At 35.3% G+C, this 24,078-nt stretch overlaps 1 protein-coding gene across 1 annotated transcript in view; it reads right to left on the bottom strand.

The window, feature by feature from the left end:
• Positions 1–7,406, bottom strand: part of Adgrg7 (adhesion G protein-coupled receptor G7) — a 90,477-nt gene extending 83,071 nt beyond the window's left edge. The window contains exon 1 of the mRNA XM_004858008.3: positions 7,039–7,406. Within this exon, the coding sequence (XP_004858065.2) occupies positions 7,039–7,153 (115 nt within the window). The 5' untranslated portion in view covers positions 7,154–7,406. The remainder of the gene's footprint in view (positions 1–7,038) is intronic.
• Positions 7,407–24,078: the final 16,672 nt, after the last annotated feature.

The following is a 24,078-nucleotide window of genomic DNA, read 5'->3' as shown; positions in this document are numbered from 1 at the left end:
AGATACTCAGAAAGATTAAATGGTTTGCTCATACACTACTTTCAGAATTGTGGACTCAAATAGTGATTTTATCTATTTGTGAACCCAAATCTCCACTCTACATAAAGGCTGGATTGTTTGTGACAGATTAGTTATTAATAAGTAGCCAACAGGTGCTTGACTCAGATCTGCTTGCTACCAATGAAGTACTCCTGTTCCTTCCTCACATTGTCTGCCTTTACCACAGATAGAATGAGCATTCATTCCATTTTATTTGGGAACCCATACACTCAAATATCTTTAACAATTTTATTTTGTAACTCAGCAGGATAATGATAGTACTCTACAGTGCTTTAAATTTTAGTATTTCCAAAAATATTCTATATTCAACACTTTTGCTACACATTGTTGAACACATATGATACACACACTTAATGTTGCATGAGAAGGTAACAAAAAATAATCTTAAAGATTCCAAATGGAAAATATGAATTTCCTCTAAACAAGACACAGTTAGAATCTGCTTTTGAAAAATACAGTTTGAATAAGTAGAGGAATAAAAACATCTTTCTTTAGTCAAAGAAATTTCATCTTGATACCTTTCTAGTCTCTGTCTCAGCCTTTTGGGATATAAAATCCAGGCATCTGACATTTGTCTTAGGCCAGGAATTTGAAATAGTTGAGTGGAGGATAACTCTTAAATGAGAGAACAATATTTAAGAAAATTTATTCTGTTTTTTAAAGAAACAAAAGGATGCACACATGTACAGTCTTTATTTAAAGTAAAAGTTGATCAGTATTAACTACTTGGCTAAATATTTCAATAAACTGGCTACATATTCTAATAAGCTTTCTCCTGTACAAAGATTGAAAAGCAAATGCAAGATCTAGACATTCTTAGAACTCTTTGTTTCTGTTTTGAGCAAGTCAATTGAAGTTAATAATTAAACCTACTGTGGACTTTTGGTTTGATAACTTGAGTGTCAATACAAAGGTCGAATCTAGATTAATGGTATCTATTCAAGGCATAAGCAGAGAGTGGAAAAAACCTATGATCTGTACTGAATAATCTAAGATTCACAAATTAAAGAATAATAGCCTGTATTTATCGAGTTCTTACAATGCATTGGATATCATAAGTCTTTAAATGCATTAGCTCATTTAATCCAAGCAGCTCTATGAGGTAGGATTTTTTATTAAGAGGTAGGAAAACAGAGGCACAAAAATGTTGAGTAACTTGCTCAAAGTTATTCAGCTAGTAAGCAGCAGTATTAAGATTTAATCCAAGCTGGTCTGGTTCCAGAGCTTTCCCTCATGTCTCCCAAGTATATACTATTCCACTATATCCTATAAAGACATTTGACAGTATATTTCATTAAGTACTAACAGGTAGTGGTCGTATTCAGAATTTTGGGTAAAAGTATATAATATCTGGAAATCTAAGAATAAACCACAATTCCAATATTCTTACCTCTTAGTTTAAGACAATGACTTTTAAAACGGGATCTACACTAAATATCACTTAATTCTGATGCTAATGTATTTTATGCTTGTCAGTGTATTACAGAACAAAATTATTCCTCAAGGAATTATTCCTCATGGAAATTATTGTGGTTTAGTTTAGTTGTTTTATTTCATTTCATTCATTTAGTTTAGTTTAGTCTGGTGCTGGAAGTCAATCCCAGGGCTTTGTGCATGCTAGCCAAGTACACGACCACTGAATTATACCCCAGCCAAAACTATTGTGCATTTTTCAAAATTTAGCTAGCATAGATATGAGAAAGCAAGACGAGGGAATGGTAAAAGAACAGAAGGATTGAGACAAAAGAGCACCATAGTTTGTCTTACAATCTATTTTCCTCCATCCAGAAAACATTTCTTTGGATTTTTTTTAAATCATAAAATACAACTGTACTCCAGAAACAGTCACATGACTACAATTTATTATGAAATTTGTCTCAGGAGGAAATATGTAACAGTTAAAAATTAAATCCAAGTACATATCTGTGCAAAGATTATTTTCTGAGAAACAATTTACACTCCTTGTCTTTTCTTGATAACCCACATTTCTACTGTGCAAGAATTATTAATGCTATAAAGTCTGACCTTGAGGTTTGAGAGTATTTCAGTCTACTGAATTCTCTTGTTAGAACAGTGATGAATAGGTAAATCATTTGGAAGGGAATGAAGGTTACAGTATCTGGAGAGGGGTGGGGAAAACAGATGGCAGACAGCAAAAATTTTGCTGATCCAGGAGAAGAATAGAATATGTTTAAATAAAGAATAATAGTACTCTGAATGTGTTTTGAGGTTTAAATGTTCTCCCCTTAATAGAAGTTAAAGAAAATATCCCCAACCATTATGATTTTGAACATCTGTCTATGTTTACATTAGGCCTAGTTCAAGATGGAAAATGTCAAAGAAAAGACATATAATAAAGCTAATTATGTTTGCATTTCATTTGCTCCATCATATGTGAGGGGACCCAAAAGCCACACTGATTCTGGTGTTACAAGCCTCTTGCTGTTTGAAGCACAAAACCAGCAAATACAGAGCACTTAGGTTTTTTTTATTCTATAAACACATCAAACAAGGAGGATGTTTTTCTGTGAAGAATGCCCAGTGTGAAAATGCTGAAGGACTGGCAAAACATAGATTTGCTGCAACACAAAAGCACCTTCCAAGATTGTAGATCACAAATTCAACAAAAGAAGCCACAAAAAGTGGAGAATCTTAATTAAGTCCTGGATATGGTCATGTACCACATGACTTAGAGCAGAGGAAAAAAGCTGAAATGAGCTCTTTGATTAAAAATATAAAATTTCAGGGCCAGGGGTTTAGCTCACTGGCACTGTGCCCCTGTCACAAGCACAAGGTCCTGAGTTCAATCCCAGGTACCAGAAAAATATATATATATATAATTTCATTTATCATTTTGAAGTAAATCATAGGAATCTATTAGCTATTCTATTCCATTTTTCAGTATAGTTATTTGATAATTCTTTTTTCATGCTACGGACTGAAGATTTGGGTCCCCTCAATGTTCATTCATTAAAACCTGATCTCAAATGTGAAAGCATTAGAAAGCAGGGCTATTTAAAAGGTTGGTTCATTATGCCAGATTCTTCCTGAGTGGGATTAGTACCCTTAATGTGATGGGGACCAGAATTCTTCCTTTATATCATATAAAGATGCAACAAGAAGACACATTCTCTGAATTAGAAAATAGGCCCTAATCAGACACTGAATCTGCCACTCACTTGATCTCAGACTTCTTAGCCTTTTGAACTTGAAAAAGAAATATATACTGTTCAGAAGTTTCCAAGAAATAAGTTTCTGCTATGATATCAACCCAAAAGGACTAAGTCCAGTGTCTGGTTTTCACATGATTAATTTATTTAATCAATGGCTATGTTTTGGCAACTATAATACAAGTCCTATTCTAGTTGTGGGGAACACAAGTTAATCAGTCAAGCCACTGCACTCGTGTGTCACTCAATCTAGAAGTGGGACAATAATAAAATGGTTAAAAAAAATTTTAAACTAGCAGTGGTAAAAACCATGACCAACTTCATGTAAAAAAGAGCAGATGCAAGATAATTTAGACACGATGCAAAAGTTAGATTTTTTCTGACAAGGTGACTTTAAACCTAAAACCTTTATCATCAAAGGAGACATTCATGTAAAACTCTGGGTGAAGAGTATTCCAAGTAAACCACCATATTAAAAAACTTTGTCTTATCTTCTTTTGGAAATTGCAAAAATTTATCAATAGTTTTAAAATTTTTCTTTGCCCAGCCAGACTTTAAATGGATAGGAAATCTTGTGCCTAGGATTATACACTTGGTAATATATCTTTGTGGTACTTTGGTAAAAAGGATCATTATTATTTAATGTTTTCATCAGTAACATATAAAAGTGACAGACTATGCCAGGAGCCCCTGAAAGAGATCTTACCTCCACGAAATGCTGTTAACTTTATCAACACCAGAGGCTTCAATTGTGACCTTATAACGAAAGGTCTAATGAAAAAATAGGCACAGAATAAAAAAAATCTATACTAGATAGAAGATCACTGGTATTCTAGAGACTGTGTCTTGAAGTGCTTTCTGGATATTTAAAGCAATGGTTTATTTAAGAAATAAAAAGAAAAACAAAAAAATAAATTAATAGATAAAAAACCACACTTAGAACAATTAGAGTTGAGCTCATTTAAATTCTGTTTGATGGGTATTAAATATTTGGGGCTTCATGAATGTGAGAAATCTTTCCATTAAAGGCATTAAGTAGCTAGGATAAATACTATTACTAAATACATTTTTTTTTGCTGTTCTAGACTGGGAGATTAAGGCAGACAACCTATCACTTCAAAAAGCAGGAGGAAACACTTCGTACAACTTAGTAGAAGGTGGCAAAGCCATGGCAGTTACTCCACAAACAAAAATCTATAGACAAAACAGAAAATAAAAAAATCCTCAAAAGTGAAGCATATCCATTAATTTATAAACTGCATTAATATTGCAGGCTAATTGACTTGAAAATAATATGACTTATCAAAGAGCCTGATTTTGCCTAGCAAAACCATAGACATTCCAATTCTACTGTTTACTGAATATTTTTGTGAACTAGGATTTTCAGCTATTGTTGTGTTAAAAATAAAAAGATGAATTGATAATGGGTTAGCTCTTTCTTCCCTCTAGGAGAAGACAAAATAGTGTGAAAGTTAAGACCACACAGATACTAAAGTCAGAAGGATCAAGGTTCTAATCCAGACCCAACATTTTTTAGCATGAAAATATCCTCTGAGCCTTGATTTATTATCTGCTTTAAAGGTAGAATGAGATTAAATAAGGTATGTGAAGTTTTAGCATAGTATCTAGAACATAAGAATTTTTGAAATTGTTGGTCTTATAACACATGCATAAGTAGCACATATAATGTAATCATGCTCACTCTGTACTTAAATAATAGGAACTTCTCATTGAAATTTACTCAGCAGAATATGAATTTTTTCTATCTTTCACAAAGGGGTCATCACTTTTACATGAAAAATAAACATGAGAGATATATAGTCTCTACATTCTGTTTATGTTGACAAAATGAATTTTGAATGGAACAAAATTAATTTATACAAAATTTATGTGTATATATATTTTTTCTGAATAATATTGTTTTCATTAGTTTCTTACAGATATTCATGACTTTTCTCCCCTTGAAAAAGATAAATTTAAACACAATTTTTTCTCTATACCCATGTAAAGGGGCCAAAACGAGAACATTCAGTAATTCCATGAAATGAGATGAGTGGGATGGGGTGGGGTAGGATGGAAAGTGAAAAGACTACAAGAAGTGAGTGAGGAGTGAAGTGCACCAGGGTAGAATTTACAAATTAAAACACATTCTGAGTAAAATGTACATGACAAATAGCAACAGCAAACCACCAGTCTTTCAATTGTTTCTGTAAATGATAGTGATAACCCACTCTTTTTCCATTGGGTTTACTCAAAAGTTAGGAGATGTCCTTGCATAAACAGCCAATTGAAAATTTCAGAACAAGGGAAAAGCTAATCTTTTCTGAGGAGCCGGTATGCTTCTACTCTGCAAAATGTAACATTTCCTACTTTAGAGTCTTAGCTCTTAAGCTCAAAGTTATGTTTTTTATTTATCCTAAGTAACTCCTCCTGAGATTTGACTTTGATATATTTTCTATGCTCCAGTCTTCCCACTTCCTTATGTTGTTTCTGTACTTTGGTCCTTGTTTTAATGGTTGTATTATAACTGTATCCTTTCTAAGGCACCACATATTTCCCTTTAAAAGTAGATGTCATATACATAAAGGGAAGAAAGAAGGGAAGATTTCACAAATATATACACTTTAAGCACATAAAGTCATATAAATTTAACATCCTTAACAGGGAGAAAAATCCTTATTTCATAATTTTTGGAAGCCTGAATTAAAGTATTTACAAAGTATAAGCAAAAAAGGCATATTTTCCCAAGTTTAAATTGTATTGTTTTTGTTCTGATAATTTCTTATTCTAGTTCTCCAAATGCTTTTATACAGTGTGCTTCAAATATTCTCTGGGGTCCAGGGATAGATTCATCCCCCATATCACTTCATCAGCTATGCATATATTTGACCCCTTTTGCCCTAGCAGTGGATTTTTTACAGCCATGTACTGTGTACCCATAGGAGTAATCTGCTCAGAGGGCAGACTGCTACCCTTGCCGCCTCTTTTGACTGACATTAGTTACCTTTACACTGTTTCATTAGAAATTTTGTTTTTTCCAAAAGCAAGAGTTCCACACACCTAATACTGAAAACCTTTATGGAGAATCTCCACTGCCAAAGGGAACTGGCATTAGGATTATTGAAAGCCTCTGATGTGAGCTCCCAAGGGCTTTCTTTTAACATTACTGTTTTACATGCTACTGTTTCCCCCACCTGCCCACATCAGCTCTAGAACACATCAGGAAACTAACAGTTGCATGTTGAGTAACAAGAAAAATAATTTTTAAAAATTATATTAATTTTTGAGTAGTTTCTTATACCTGGAAAGTGGGAAATTTGCATGCATGCTAATCATATGATCATTTTACTTAATGATAACATTTTCTAGTGGTAACATTTCTACACTTCCTTCTTGAAAAATAATTCTATTTTTCAAATGTTTAATGGTGAATGTGTGCTCATAGCTACCTTTCTTGGATTTAGCTAAATGTGCTTAAATATGTATTAAAAATAATTTTAATTGTTACTCAGCTGTCAGTTTGGTTAGGAGTTACAAGATTAAGGAGAAGCTAGTTCACCCACATCATGATTCATCTTGCCTATTCACACTCACATGTGTATTCATACATATATGAATACATACATATGCATGTATATAATACATATAGCCATTTGCTAACCATCAATTTACTCTTATATTTTATAGATGGCATACTGGTAGACAGCCTCAGCCAGGGCAGAGTACTTTCCAGCACTGGTTATCAAGTGTCAGGGACAGAGGTACAATGCCTTCTGCCTCTGGGTTAAACAAAACAGAGTCACATTACCTCTCTGGATCCTTATCACTGTTCTCCAGATGCATAGTCCCAAAATGATGGCCGTCATTAGCCCCCACACAATGACCACCAGCATTCTGATGTTACAGGTGCTGCAGGCAGCCATGGTGAAGTCAAATCACAAATCACTCCTAGAAAATGCAGCCAGCTTTGCTTCTTCTTGAGCCAAGAAATTTAATCAAATTCTGTTCTAAAACATAAAAATAATTCCTCCTTTCAGTGATGTATCAGGAAGGTGTTCTTGTATTTTAGGAGTTTTGAGGTTGATCCAGCAGGACACAGTTCAAATCACCTAATAAAAGGTATGTATTCTGATTGCAATGTCATCATCCTTCACAGAAAGAGAACCTGAAAAAAAAAATGATTGGTGTTAAACGAAAATGAAGGTAAGTTAGGGCAATAAAGAAGGAGGAGGAACTAGCAAAGAGGGTCAAAGGGTGACTATCTGGACAAACAGGGGAGTGAACAAAGGGAACAGAAACAAAGGAACCAAAGAGAAAGTCTGGAAGGCAGTAGATCCTGGTGCCCACCTGCAGCTAAGCTTCCTGCACATTTGTCTTAGGACTATCTAGCAGAGGTAGACCAGCAGGTGTCTCATGCCATGCAAACACCTTCTAGGGGAAATAAAGTATGTTGCCATTGAGAGGATAAACAACAGTAGTCACAAGTGATTCCAGTACTTGCATTCCTTTAAGGATGCTACATTTTGACAGCTGCGGTTGGTGAGTGGGCAATTAGTTCCAAGCAAGCTTTAACAAGTACTAAAGCCTAGTATTACAATCCATCTATTATGGGCTGAATTGTGTTCCCACCAAAATTTGCATGTTGGAGTTTTAACCTCCAGTACTTCACAATGTGACCTTATTTGGAGATAAGTTTGTTATAGAAGTAATTGAGTTAAAATGACATCATTGAGGTGTCCTAAAACAATATGGCTGATATCCTTACAAAAAGAAAACATTTGGAAACAGACCGCATAGAGGAAAGATGACATGAAGCTACACAGGGAGAAGATAGCCATCTATAAGCCACAGTGAGAAACTTAGAACAGGACCTTCCCACAGAGTCTTCAGAAGAAATCAATCCAGCTAACATCCTTTTTTCTGTTTTTTTGAGACAGGGTATCACTCTGCAGTTTAGGCTAGACTTGAACTCACTATGTATCCTAGGTGGGCCTCAAACTCATGTTGATCCTCCTTCCTCAGCCTCCTGACTGCTGGGATTACAGGCATGTGTTACGCTTGGCCTAGCTGACATCTTGATTTTAGACTTGTACAGAGCTCTGAGATAATAAATTCTATTACTCAAACAGTTCAGTTCATAGTACTTTGTTACAGCACCCCAGGGAAGAAAATACTCTGAGTTCCTGCAAGTTGACATCTCTCTGTAGCTATAGCTCTGACTCTTTTGCCTGAAACTTCATGTCCTCCCCTTTCCTCTCCACATCATCAAATGAACAATGAATGAAAGGATAAATGAGAGGTCACTTCCTCAGAGTTCTGTTTCTGGTGAATGAAACAGATACTCTGGATGTTCCCTCAGTCCATGAAATTTGCATTTATTAAGTGTCTTCAGTGTGTCAGAACTATTACAAGATATGGATGGGATCACAAAGAATTCATATTCTCTTAGGGATAAGATACCAAAATATAACTCTCAATAAGACAAATAGTAACTATTAAAATGAAGAATAATACATTTTAATTACAACAATACCAGGCCATTAATTCCTTCAGGAATATTAAACAAGGTTTTACAAAATAAGCTTTACATTTAAGCAGACCTTTGGTTTTTCCCTAAACAAAATTGATGTTTTTCCCAATTCTCTGTAGCACTCATCTTATTAAAATACAACTTTGGGAGATGTGAGCATCAAGCCTAATTTGTTCAACACCAAGTTTAGAAAAATGAAATGGAAAGAATTAGAGATACTGCTGCAGAAGTACAAAACAAATTAATGAGTCTATTGTCTCATATATTATGGATACATTAAAATTATTTTGTTAACAAATGAGAAATTAGAGACATTTATAGCTAAGTGGATGCACATTGAGGCAATACTCTTAAGTGAAATAAATAGGACATACATGTGTAAATGCCAAATAGTTTCTCTGGTGTGATAAACTGAAAGTGTAAATAAGGACTAAATGTATAATAGGTAATGTGAAATAGGAAGAAAAGGGGCAAAGGGGAAGGAAGTGGGAGGGCTAGGGGAAAGGATAGAAGGGAATGGGATTAATATGAGAAAATGGCAAAATAGGAGCAAAATCTTTGTAAATAGGGAGGACTGGAGGGGTTGAAGGGAGGGCTGGACAAGGGTGAAAAACAAGAACCAAGAGAGACTATGTAAAGGTGCAAATTTCCAATGATGAATGTCATTATATTGTATATCTAAAATGTACCAATGATTAGAATGAATAATCAATAATATAAAATAGGAAGAAAAAGTCCAAAGGGGTAGGGGTAGTGGGAGGGGCAGGGGAAAGGAAAGAAGGGAAAGGAAAAAATGATGAGAAATGGAAAAAATAGAAATAAAGTCTTTGTAAATAGGGAAGGGTGGAGGGCGTGAAGGGAGGGCTAGGAATGGGGAAAAAATAAGAACCAAGATGCATTATATAAAGGTACAATTCCCAATGAGAAATGTAATTGTGTTGTATACCTACAATGTACCAATAAAAGAATTTAATACAAAAAAAAAAACTATTTCGTTAACGTCTACATATGTTATCCACTGAAACTACCTGGAAACATACATAAATTGTTTTAAAAAAAAATTTACACTCTTTTCATGGTTTGAAGTTTTCACTTTATACATATTCTAAATACCATAGTAAAATATATTATTTTTCTATTAAACTCAGTGGAAGTGCTCTAACCATTAGATGCTACAATGGCTGTAGCTTCTTAGAGTTTCTATGTCTCAGCCATGTGACTGATTTTATAAGATTTTTCACCTGTCCAGCTAAGCACTAGAAATTCATAGAGTAGAAGAAATTCTTAGGCATAGAGATTCAGATGTTGACATTTATATAAAGACATGAATTACTACTGATTACCAACAAATGGGTAAGTGGTCATCAATATTTACACACACACACACACACACACACACACACACACCCCAAAATGACAAGGAGGAAGCTGGATGTGGTTGCTCACACCTATAATCCCAGCATTCTAGGAGGCAGAGCCAGGAGGATCACAAGTTGGAGCCCAACCTGAGCCACTTACTGTCTTAGAGAAACAGGATCTCAAAATAACAAAAATAGGGGTTTAGCTTGTGGATTTAATCCCAGTACAGGAAGAAAAAAGACAAGGAATAAAAAGAAAAACTAAACAAACAAAAAAAAGAAATTCATTTACTCACTCTACTCAACACAGTCATTGTGTAGTCATGTGAATAAAATGTTGAACCAGAGAGAAAAGGTTCATGTCCTGACACAGCTTTTACTTAGGAATACCTGGGTTTGCACTGATACTAGTATTATTATTTTGATTTCTTTTTTTTTTTTTTTTGGTACCAGGGATCGAACTTGGGTCCTTACGATTGTGCAGCAGGCAGCGAAACAACTGAGCTAAAATCCCCAGCCCTAGTATTATTATTTAAAAGGCGCAATGACTATCTTTTAGTTCAAGTATTAGAAATAAGAAGTAAATCAATCTCTTCCTCTAAAGCATTTGACTTTGTTGTAGTTTTCAAAACAATTTTCTTTTTTTGGATAAGAAGCTCTTGATATTATTCATGCATTTATCTGATAGCCACTTGCCTTGAAGGATATTGCTTCCTTCAGAATTAACAGCAAGAGAAACCACCAAAAGAGGAAGGGACAACCCACAATGTAAGAAAACGTTTTTACCAGCTGTTCTTCCGACAAAGGTCTATTACATAGAATATATAAAGATCTTAAAAATATCAGACCTCCCAAATTTAAAGACCCAATCCAAAAATGGACATCTGAAAAAGAACACATATTTCTCAGATAAAGAAGTAGAAACAGCAAATAAACATATGAAAAAGTGTTCAACATCACTGGGTCATTTAAGAGACACAAATGAAAACAACACTGAGAGTCCACCTCACCCCAGAAAGAATGGCTGCTATCAAGAAATCAACCAATAACAAATGCTGGTGGGGTTGTGGGGAAAAAAGAACCCTTCTCCACTGTTGGTGGGAGTGTACACTGGTGCAACCACTGTGGAAATCAGTATAGATATCCCTCAAAAAACTAGGATTAGAGGTCCAATTTGACCTAGCTATTCCCCTGCTGGGTATCTTCCCAAAAGAATCATATCACAGTGATATATGTGCACCCATGTTATAGCAGCACAGTTTTTAATTGCTAAAACTTAGAAACAGCCCAATTGCCCATCAACTGGAGACTAGATAAAGAAAACTTTTTTTATAAATGGAGTTCTACTCAGCCATAAAGAATGAGAAACTAGAGACATTTATAGCTAAGTGGATGCACATTGAGGCCATACTCAAGTGAAGTAAACAGGACACACGTGTAAATATTGAATAGTTTCTCTGGCTTAAGAAACTGAAAGTGTAAATAAGGATCAAAATGTATGTGAAATAGGAAGAAAAGGCCCAAAGGGGAAGGGGAAGTGGGAGGAGGGGTAGGGGTAGGAATAAATATGAGAAAAGGAAAAAAATAGAAACAAATTCTTTGTAAATAAGGAGGGGTGGAGGTGTTAAAGAGGAGGGCAGGGGAATGGGGAGAAAAATAGGAACCAAGATACATCATGTAAAGGTACAAATTTCCAATGATGAATTTCATCATATTGTTAACCTAAAGTGCACCAATAAACTTGATGAAAAAAAAAGAGTGAACATGATCTACACCTGAGGAATGTTGTTGTTACAATAAGACTGAATGAAAAAACTTCCCAAATTAATGAAGGCATAAAGGTTTAAATACATAGTCCAGCTAAGTTCCCCAAAGGTTTTGCAATAGAAAATGAATTTTATGACTGGTGATGAAACATGACGAGATTTCTTTATCTCTGACATATATAGGATTATCTTCAGCATACCATTTCCCACCTCAAATAAAATATTAAGCTTAAAACTAATGTTAAAGCATTGGGACCATATTAGTTAACTAGTCTGTTGTCATTTTTTAAAAAACCACGAATCAGGCTTAAACAACAGAGATTTATTGTCTTGCATCTCTGAAAGTTAGAAATTCAAGACTATGGTATTAGAAGGGTCATGCCCCTCCAAAGGCGGTAAGGAAAAATCTGTTCCATGCCTCTCTCCCAGCTTCTGGTGGTTTGCTGTCAATATTTTGTACTCCTTGACTTGTGTATAAATCACACTGATGTTGGTCTTTGTGTTCACATTATGTTTTCTGTGTGTATACACATGTATGTGTACTTAAATTTCAAAACACACTTGTAATATTGCATTGGGGAATATCTCACTCCAGTATGGTATCATCTTTAACTGACAACACAGGAATGACTGTACTATTTCCAAACAAGATCACATTCTGAGCTACTAAGTATTAAGACTTCAATATATAAATTTGGGTAGTAAGGAGCATATTAGTACCTATGAAATGGATCACAATCCTAATACATGAAAATCTATGATTAAGAATATAATGCACACTCTACTTTTATTTTTTGTGATATAACTTGTCTCGGGTTGAGGAAGCTTCTTTTAGGATGCGAATCTGGCACTTCATTAATGAGTTGTGTCTCCATCCTCTGCCACTAGATGGAAGAATTACTGCTATCCTTCCTGCAGGGGAGCCCAGTCTACAGACTTCAGTCTTCACCCACTCTTCCATATGTAGCACAACAGATTGGAAGTCAATTTAAGACACATTTCTTGAGGGATGGAAAGTGAGAAGAAGTGGGGATATTCTTGTGTCCTAGACATCCTGCCCATCCCTCTCTTAGATCTCTATTCAGAATCACATCAACAGAGAAATTTACCAAGAAGTTGACATTTCTTCTTGTAAATGAACACTGTGCATCGGGAACATGGCAAATAGTCTTTAGAATAATGCAGGTCCATCTAAAACAGAATTGAACCATTCACTATGCAGCAGTAACTATGAAATGGAAAAAGTGCTCACTTCTAGTGTCAGAAGACTTGCATCCCTTTATAGGTTTGGTCACTACTGAGAGCAGGATCTTGGACAAGTCACTAACTCTGGGCTGGGTCTTTTACTATGAACAACATTTTAGAGCCCATTTTCTAGAAATAATATGTCTCTGATTTTCCTGGCCTCTTCCTGTGTTTATAGTTCATCCTCCAATGGTAAAGCTTGAAAAAGAGTCCTTAGGTGCCACAACAGAGGCCAAAGAATATGATCCTCTTTAGGGGATTATAGTATAGTTAGAAAGAAGAATTTATGTATAAAGACAATTAGAGGACTGAAAAGCATATGATCCAATTTTAGGCTCTGTGCTATAGGACTTTATTGCCAGAAGAGGGCAGTATAAAGAATAGAAAAGAAAAATTTTCAACTTGGCTTTGAGAATCTTCAAAATTAAATTGAGAGGTAGGTGGAAGGAAGGGTGATTATTATGATATAGATACAAAAATAAAATATCCTTGGAAATGGAAAACACTTTAGGGATTGTATTAGAAGCATAATATGAAAGTATAACTACACATTGAATCACATTCAGTCAAAGTGATTTTATTTTATACTCAGAGTCAAAGCTCTGAATCTACTGTTAATTAATTTAGACTTGATCTCACAGAGAAAATGAAACAGTGCATTTCTGAGAAGATGAGAAGGTTGTTCCATCCAAAATTGCTGAGCTCTTTGATTATGTAGACGATTTTATTGTTTTGTGCTTTGGGGGCTATGTATATGTTTCAGACACAGATCAGCAAATGGAGGATTATTGGCCTCCTCCTCTAGCTTCTTACTTAAATCACTTAAGCCTTCCATCATAACATTTGAGAATAGTAAAAAAAAAAAAAAAAAAACCCCAAGTTCAAAAGAGGAGGCACATAAGAATCAGTTTTTCCCTTCTATTTTAACATTTCCTTGGTCATAGAATTCCTAACACAACTCATATGCACTCTCAACAAGTACATGTTGTCCCTGCTTTAAGACATAACAGGTTCAGAACTACTGATGTCCAATCTCAAAGCTGTTGGTTGAATTACCTTTAAAAGAAAGTACCCTAAAATTCATTAGGGTACCATCTTAATAAAGATAAATAGTCTTATCAGATAGAAAATATGTGTGATAAAATGTGAGAATACATCAAGTTCAGAAGTCTTACACTTCAAAGGAAATACATATAAAAATTTTAAGAGTTAATAAAATTCCAAGTGACATGATGGCCTGGGTGGAATCTGTAGAGTTTATGAATAAGCAGAAAAGACAGATAACTATAAATAAGACTCCATATCAGGAGGGTACATTTCCTGTTCATAATAGAAGGCTGCCACAAAATCTGTTCCAGAAAACTTCTGGGAAGTTGGCAGAGTGGTGAGCAGCACCAAATCAGGCTCTCTGAAATTGGGAGACTAGACTCTAGAGTATAGCAACTTGGAGACGAGAAGGACGGAGGTGGCTCCCTGAGGCCCAGGAAAGTTCTGAAGGGTGATTTGGAGCCCACAGGGAGAATGAGGTGACTGACCTCAAGGCAGAAGAGGGAAGTGACAAACTGCATTTTTTCCGACTCCCAGCTCCTTGGCAAACTGCACGTGATCCCTGACTCCAGGCTCACAGGGTGAGAGATGAAGCTGAAGCCAATAGAGAAGTTTGGTGGCAGCAGGGGACCCCAGAAACCTCCACAGATAAATGCATTAGGAGAGCAGAACAGTGATGCAGTGAGTGGTAGCTGCTGGTGAGTGACTCCATTCCAAACGTCCCCAGGAGAGGGTGATTGACTAGAAGCCATTTTGGGGTGGAGCCAGCTGAATCTGGAACTCAGAACAGCCATGGGATTGGTTCCATCTCAGGGCTTCCAGTGTCTGGGTGAGGCACATCCATGGAAGATGTCTGGAGTCAGGGAGCTGAGATCAAACTAGCAAGAAACACCTATAGTGTTGTGGGCTGAACAGCTTGGGTCACAGGCCCACAGCCAGAAACCAGGATCAGCCTGAATTTCTGTAGAGTTGAACCAGCACCCCACTCTTACCCGATTCCTACAGCAGACTTGTTGGAATTATACAGAACCCTGCCCTAATCCTAATGCAGGCTTGCTGGGATCATACAATATGAATCTGGGCTCTGTTTGCCTCCTTTGTCTACCAGTGACAGCAGAGACGCACAGTGAAGTGGACACTACCACAAAACCATAGACCCCAGAAGATACCCACAGGCTTGGAATCACAAAGGAATCTCTCTCTCTCTCTCTCTCCCCCCCATCTTTTTGTTTGTTTTGAGGGGGCTGTTGTTTTTATTTTTGATTGTATATTCATGTTTTCTCATGAGGGTGAACATTATTTTTAGTTTAATCTTTTGTTTTCTTTAGTTCTTGTTTTTGTTTCTTCCTTCTTTGTTTCCATCCTGTCTTCTTCACTAGTCTCCAAAAGCTCAGGTAATCTTCCTTTGTCCTTCAGCCTTGCTTCTAATCTCTTTCTCATCTTCTATTTCTCTATTTGTCCATCCTATTCCTTTTAAATTTCTCACCAGACAGTAAAATGGCTCAATTGAGAGGATATTTGCCTAATATAAATTTCTGCTTTGTTTTAGATTTAGTTATATACCTATAAATCTTGTTTATATGGTTAAAAGTGGCAAATTAATAGGTACCACAATTTGTCATTTTCCAGGCTTTGCTAGATCCTATTGTTATTATTGAATGTACTACTTTAAGGGGACATAGTTGTTCCAATCAGTTGCTCTTCCTCGTATGCAAAGACCGAGATTATGTGAGGGTCATAAACAATATTATAGTCCAGTATCAAAGAACCAGGAGCTATGCTAAATGGGCAGCAACTTCTCATCCCTAAGAAATTGAAGAGGTGGGATCTTGTGACAAACTCAGAAGCCAAAATCCAGCTACACCTAGAATACATCTCTGAAAAATAGTAATTTCCTAAGGAGTTCTTGATACTAGTAATAAAGCTACATTTAAAAGCATCAAAGTGGAAAATAAATTTTTTAAAAATTGAAAATAAGATATGGAAGCAGGATGCAATCCCAGACCTCCAGCTAGTAGAAGGCAAACCCAGGGGGCAGTAAAGTGGAAAAAATCAAAAGCCACCCACCTGAACTCTTTGAAATGGTAATAGTGGAAGTAAAAAAGCAGATGAATGAGGTTTTAGAAAATAACAAGTCAGAAATAATTTCTCAGATAACTAAAGAGATGATGACCATAATGAAGGACATGGTTAGTGAATTTAGAGTAGTTGCAGATAAAAAAAAAAAAAGGACCTTAGGAAAACGAAGAAAATTATGAATTTCCAACATGGGAAACAAATGGAATACATGACAGATTCAAACAGATATCAGATGAAAAATTCTATTGAAAGTATAGGCAGCAGAATGAACCAATCTTAGGACAGAATATCAGAAGTAGAAGACAGGTGTGTGGTTAACAATCAAAAGAAAGACTTCTTAAAAATAGCAAGAGATCATGAAAAATCAAAACAATAGCTGCTAGATGATGCAAAGAAGAATAACATACAATTGACTGGAGTCAATGAAAAAGCAGGAGATAATGCAAACATAAAAAACTGTCCAAAGAACTAATGGCAGAAAACTCCTCAAGCATGGAAAAAGAATTTGACATACAGATAAGTGAAGCACATAGATCTCCAATTAGCTGTGATTTTTAAAAAATCTACACCAAGGCATATAATAGTCAAGATTCCAGAAATTCGCTTCAAGAACAGAATATTAAAACCTGTTAGAGAAAAGAAACAAATTAACTATAAAGGAAAGCCCATCAGAATTAAAGCAGATTTCTCAACACAAAATCTTAATCAAGGAGAGCTTGACGTGAAATATTTCAACCCCTAAAAGAAAACAAACTCCAACCCATATTGATGTGCCCCACAAAAACTTTAAAAATTGACAGAGAGGGCCAGGGATTTAGCTCAGTGGTTCTGCTTCCTGCCTCACAAGTGCAAGGTCCTGAGTTATATCCCTGGTACACCCCCCAAAAAAATTGATGGAGAAATAAGATACTTTCATGATAAAGAATACATGAAGAAACTCCTGACCACCAAACCAGCACTCCAAAATGTTCTGAATTATATTCTAGAAAAAGAACAATGAAGACTACAATTCCATGAACCCCAATAGAATGAATCTACCAGGAAAGGCAAACAATTAATCAGAGGGGAAAGAAAGGGAACTGAGAACAAGAAAATAATATGACAAGGATAAGTTAATGCATATCAGATATAATCATTAATGTAAATGGTATCAATTAACCAGTCAAAAGAAACAGACTGGCAGAATGGATCAAGAACCAAGATCCAACAATATGCTGCATACAAGAAACACATTAAACTCAAAGAGGAAATACATAGGCTGAAAGTCAAAGAAAGAAAACAATATTCCACGCAAGAGAAACCAAGCAAAATGCAGGGACAGCTATTCTATTTGCAGACAAATAGATTTCAAGACAAAACTGATCAAGAGAGGCAAAAATGATCACTACATTCTCATTAAGAGAATAATTCAGGAGAAAGCGATAACAATCATAAATATATATGCACCAAATGCCAGCACACTCAAATATACATATAGCAAATATTAATGGACAAAAAATCAGATAAGCACCAATAAAATTGTAATGAGGGACCTCAGTACCACACTACCACAAATATATAGATCAATTAGACAAAAAATCAACAAAGAAATATCAGAGCTGAACCAACCTTTTGAACAAATGGACTTAGTAAATATCTGTAGAGTGTTCCACCTCACAACGTCCAAATACATGTTCTTCTCAGCTTCACATAAGATATTCTCCAAAATAGACCACATACTAGCTCATAGAACATGCTTAAGTAAATGCAAAGAAATTAAAATTATTCCATGCATATTATTAGACCATAGTGCAATGGAATTGGAAAACAATGGCAAAAGAAACCCCCAAAACTCTGTAAATGCATGGAAATTAAATTACACCCTCCTGAACAACTAATGGGTCATAGATAAAATTAAAGAAGAAATTAGAAAGTTTCTAGAATTAAATGATAATGCCAATACAACATACTGGAACTTATGTGATGCCATGAAAGCAGTCCTATGAAGTAATATCATAGAAATGAGTTCTCACATCAGAAAAACAGACCAAGCTCAAATATACTACCTCATGTTCAACATCAACCTATGAGAAAAACAAGATCAAGTTAAACTCAAAGGACATACAAGGGAGAAAATTATAAAAATCAGAGTAGAAATTAATGCAATTGAGACTAATAAAATAATACAAAGAATCAATGAATTAAAGAGTTGGTTCTTTGAACGATTAAATAAAATAGACAAGCCCTTAGCCAATCTTATCAAAAAAGGAAAGAAAAGACTCAAACAATGCGATTAGGAATAAAAAGGGTGAAATTACAATGGATCCTGCAGAAATCCATAAGATCACCAATACCTACTTTGAGAATCCTTATTCTAATAAGATGGAAAACAAAGAAGAAATGGACAGATTCCTAGATACGTGTGAATTACCAAAGCTGAATCAAGAATTTATAAAAATTCTAAATAATGAAATATCAAGGAAACAGAAAATTAACTAAAAATTTATCAACAAAGAAAAGTCCACGACCTGATGGATTGACTGTGATGGGTTGACTGCTGAATTTTACAAGAAATTTAGAAAAGATCTAACACCAGTACTACTCAAACTCTTTAATAACAGAGAAAGGGAAGCAATACTCCCAAACTCATTCTTGGAAGCAAACATTATTCTGATACCAAAACTAGAGAAGGATCCAACCAAAAAATACAACTACAGGCCAATTTCCCTAATGAATATAGTTTCAAAAAGCCTCCATAACACTGGCAAACAATGTAGCAAATCATCAAGAAGATTATATGTCATTACCAAGTAAGATTCATCCCAGGGATAGGGGGATGATTTAACACATGCAAATCAATAATTGTAATACACCATATCAACAGAGCCAAGGACAAAACTCACATGATCATCTGAATAGCATTCCTGCACACAAATAACAAACTTACTGAGAGAGAAATGAGGGAAACAACACCTTTCATAGTAGCATCCAAAAAATGAAATACTTAGAAATCAAATTAACAACAGAAGTCAAAGACCTTTACATTGAAAGCTATGGTACTCTGAAAAAGCAATTCAAAGAGGATATCAGAAAATGGGAAGATATCCCTTGTTTGTGGGTAGGAAGAACAAACATAGCAAAAATGCCATACTTCCAAAATTGTTACACAGATTTAATGCAATTCAATCATAATACCAATAGCATTACTCATAGAACTACAGAAAGCATTCCTAAAATTCATGTGGAACCAGAAGAGACCTAGAATAGCAAAAACAATTCTTGGCAACAAAGGTAAGGCAGGGGGTATCACAATTCATGATTTAAAATTATACTACAGAGCTTCTATGATAAAACAGCATGGTACTGGCAAAAACTAAATAGGCCCAAGGATCAATGGAACAGATTAGAAGATTCAGAATCAACTCCAAACACACTCAGTCAAAATCTAAAACAAATCCCATATCTCTCACTATGCACTAAAATCAAAATGGATCAAAGATCTAAATGTTAAGACAGAAATACTAAATGTACTGGAAGAGAGAATAGGTAGAACTCTTGTAGACATAGGTGTAGCCAAAGACTTTATTAACAAAACCCTCATAACATGGAAAATATTACAAAGGATCAACAACTGAGATCTCACCTTATTGAAAAGTTTTGCACAGCAAAAAAAAACCCCAGACAAACAGACAACAACAACAATAAACACCAACAGAGTGAAGAGACAACACAGAGTAGGAAAAAAATTTCACCAGCTATTCCTCAGACAAAAGACTGATAGCTAGAATATATAAAAAACTCAAAGCAATCAGAGCCCACAAATTTAAATCCAATCAAAAAATGGACATCTGAGATAAATACATACTTCTCAGAAGAAAAAGTACAAATGCCAAGTATATATATGAAAAAATGTTCAATATTACTGGTCAGTTGATAGATGTAAATTTAAACAACACTGAGACTCCATATCACTCCAGATAGACTGTTTACCATCAAGAAATTGAAGAACAACAAATGCTTCTGAGGCTGTGGGGAAAAAGGAGCCCTTCCTTACTATTGGTAAGGGCATAAATTGCTGCAACCAATATGGAAATTAGTATGGAGATTCCTCAAAGAACTAAAACTAGCAGTTTCTTTTGACCCAGCTATTCCCCTTTTTGGTATCTTCTGAAAGAGTTAAAAGCATCATTCCACAGCAATATATGCACACCTATGTTTATATGAGCACAATTTGTAATAGCTAAATCTTGGAAACAGCCCAAATGCCCATCAACCAATGAATGGATAAACATGTTGCTTCTTTATACAGTGGAATACTATTCTGCCATAAAGAAGGATAAACTGGAGACATTTCTTGGTAAATGAATGCACCATGGGACCATACTTTTTTTTTTCTTAAATTCTTTTATTGGTACATTTTAGGTATACAATGCATTTACATTTATCATTGGTCACTTGTACCCATACATTATGTATCATGGTTCTTATTTTTTCCCCTTTACCTGTGTGCCCTTCCCCCTCCACCGCTCCCTATTTATATAGACTCCATTTTCTTTTTTTTTCTCATAATTTTTCCTTTCCCTTCTTTACATTCCACTTCCCTTCCCACCACCCCTACCCCTTTGGACCTTTTCTTCCTATTTCATATTATCAATTATTCAATTTAATCATTTTAACCCTTATTTACAATTTCAGTTTCTAACACTAGAGACACTATTAAGTATTTATACATGTGTGTCCTATTTATTTCACTTAAGAGTATGGCTTCAATATGCATCCATTTAGCTATAAATGTCTCTAGTTTCTTATTCTTTATGGCTGAGTAGTACTCCATTTTATTTAAAAAACCCACATCTTTATCCAGTTTCCAGTTGATGGGCACTTGGGCTGTTTCCAAGATTTAGCTATTACAAACTGTGCCCCTATAAACATGAGTGCACATAATATTGCTATGGTATGATTCTTTTAATGCTTTTGGGAAGATACACAGCAGGGGAATAGCTGGATGAAATGGGACTTCCAGTCCTAGTTCTTTGAGGTATCTCCATACTGATTTCCACAGTGGTTGCACCAGTCTGCACTCCCACCAACAATGGAGAAGGGTCCCTTTCTCTCCACACCCCCACCAGCATTTGTTATTGGTTGATTTCTTGATAGCAGCCATTCTTTCTGGGGTGAGGTGGACTCTCAGTGTTGTTTTCATTTGTGTCTCTCAAATGACCAGTGGTGTTGAACATTTTTTCATATGTTTATTTGCTGCTTTTACTTCTTTGTCTGACAAATGTCTGCTAATTTCAGATGCCCATTTTTGAATTGGGTCTTTGAATTTGGAGGGGTCTGATTTTTTCAATTCTTTATATATTCTCAGTAGTAGACCTTTGTCTGAGGTACAGCTGCTAAAAACTTCTTCCCACATTGTAGGTTGTCTCTTAGCTCTGTTGGTGGTTTCTCTTGCTGTGCAGAAGCTTTTTAATATGATAAGACCCCAGTTGTTGATTCTTTGTGCTAGTGCCCATGATACTGAGGTTTTGTTCCTAAAGTCTTTCCCTATGCCATTGTCTTCAAGAGTTCTATTTAACTTATCTTCCAGCAAGTTTAGTGTTTCTGTCTTAATATCTAGACCTTTAATCCACTTTGATCTTAGTTTAGTGCATGGTGATAGGTATGGGTCTGGTTTTAATCTTTGGCAGGTTGAAATCCAATTTTTCCAACACCATTTATTAAATAGACTATCTTTCCTCCAATGATGGTGGTTGGCTCCTTTGTCAAAGATAAGGTGGCTGAGCATGTCTGGAGTTGCTTCTGCATCTTCTAATCTATTCCATTGATCTTCAGGTCTGTTCTTTTGTCAGTACCATGCAGTTTTATCACAGTAGCTTTGTAGTATAGTTTCAAATTTGGGATTGTGATACCTCCTGTCATGTCTCTATTGCTGAGAATTGGTTTTGCTGTTGTAGGTCTCTTCTGGTTCCAAATGAATTTTTGGATTGTTTTCTCTAGTTCTGTGAAATATATTGTTAGAATTTCAATCAGCATTGTATTAAGTCTATATAATAGTTTTGGAAGTATGGCCATTTTCACTATATTGGTTCTTCCTACCCAGGAAGAAGGGACGTCTTTTCATTTTTTTATATCCTCTTTGATCTCTTTTTTCAGAGTGCTGTAGTTTTCAGTTTAGAGTTCTTTTGCTTCCTTTGTTAAATTGATTCCTACATATTTCATTTTTTCTGGATGCTATTGTAAAAGGAATTGTTTCCCTAATTTCTCTCTCAATGAGTCTGTTATTTGTGTATAAGAAGGCTATTGTTTTTTGAGAGGTGACCTCGTATCAGGCCACTCTACTGAATATGTCAATTAAGTCTAGAAGTCTTTTGGTGGAGTTTTTGGGTCTTCTATGTAAACTATCATATCATCAGCAAATAATGACACTTTAACTTCTTCCTTTCCTATGTTTATTCCTTTTATTTCTTTCTCTTTTCTAATTGCTGTGGGTAATTTTTCCAGAAGTATATTGAACAGGAGGGGTGATAGTGGGCATCCTTGTCTTGTTCCTGATTTCAGTGTGAAAGTTTTAAGGTTTTGACCATTTAGTATGATGTTGGCTGTTGGTCTTTCATAGCCTTAATCTGGTTGAGATAAATACCTTCTATTTCAATTTTCTGTAGCATTTTTATCATGAATGAGTTTTGGATTTTGTCGAATGCTTTTTCTTCATTTATTGAGATGATCATATCATTTTTGTCCTTGGTTCTTTTAATATAGTGTATTACATTTATTGATTTATGTATGTTGAGCCATCCTTGGATCCCTGGGATAAATCTGACTTGGTCAGGGTGTATAATCTTCTTGATGACACTCCGTATTCTGTTTGCTAGTATCTTGTTGAGGATTTTGGCATCTATGTTCATTAGGGAGGTTGGCCTGTAGTTCTCTTTGTGGGTTAGGCCTTTCCCTGTTTTATTTATTTATTTATTTATTTGGTACCAGGGATCGAACTTGGGTCCTCGCCCTTGTGCAGCAGGCAGCGAAACCACTGAGCTAAATCCCCAGCCCCTTTCCCTGGTTTTGTAATCAAACACTTGCTTCCAGGAATGAATTTGAAAGCCTTGCTTCCCTTTCAATTTCCTTGATGAGTTTAATGAGTAATGGCTATAGTTCTTCTTTAAATGTTTTGTAGAATTCAGCAATGAAGCCATCAGTATCTAGGCTTTTCTTTGTTGGTAAATTTTTTATTACATTTTCAATTTCACTCATTGTAATTGGGGTGTTTAGAATTTCTATATTTTCTTTATTTGACTTTGGCAATTTGTATGTACCTAGGAATCTTTCCATTTCTTCTGTGTTTTCCATTTTATTAGAGTACAGGTTCTTGAAGTAGGCATTGATGATCCTCTGGATTTCTGCTGGGTCTGTTGTGACTTCAAATTTTTCATTCTTAATTGCATGAATTTGAACCTTTTCTTTCCTTTTTTTGATAAGATTGGCTAAAGTTTTATTGATTTTATTTATTCTTTCAAAAAACCAATTCTTTGATTCATTGATTTTTTTAATTGTTCTTAGTCTCCATTGCATTGATTTCTGCTCTGATCTTTATAATTTCCTCTCTTGTATGAGCATTGGGTTTCTTATGCTCTTCTTTTTCTAGGATCTTGAGGTCTGCATTAGGTTATTTATTTGACTTCTCTCTGTTTTCCTAATATGGGCATTCAGTGCTATGAATTTCCTGCATAGAATTGCTTTCATTGTGTCCCATAGGTTCCTGTATGTTGTACTGGCATTATCATTTACTTGTAGAAACTAATTTCTTCTTTAATTTCTATGACTCATTGGTTGTTCAGGAGAGT

The sequence above is a fragment of the Heterocephalus glaber genome, unplaced genomic scaffold (genome assembly GCF_053883595.1).
Source record: "Heterocephalus glaber isolate CG9 unplaced genomic scaffold, H.glaber_assembly_v1.0 deba00000122, whole genome shotgun sequence".
In the NCBI taxonomy this organism is placed as follows: Eukaryota; Metazoa; Chordata; class Mammalia; order Rodentia; family Bathyergidae; genus Heterocephalus; species Heterocephalus glaber.
This window is presented reverse-complemented; position numbering and strand designations above follow the sequence as displayed.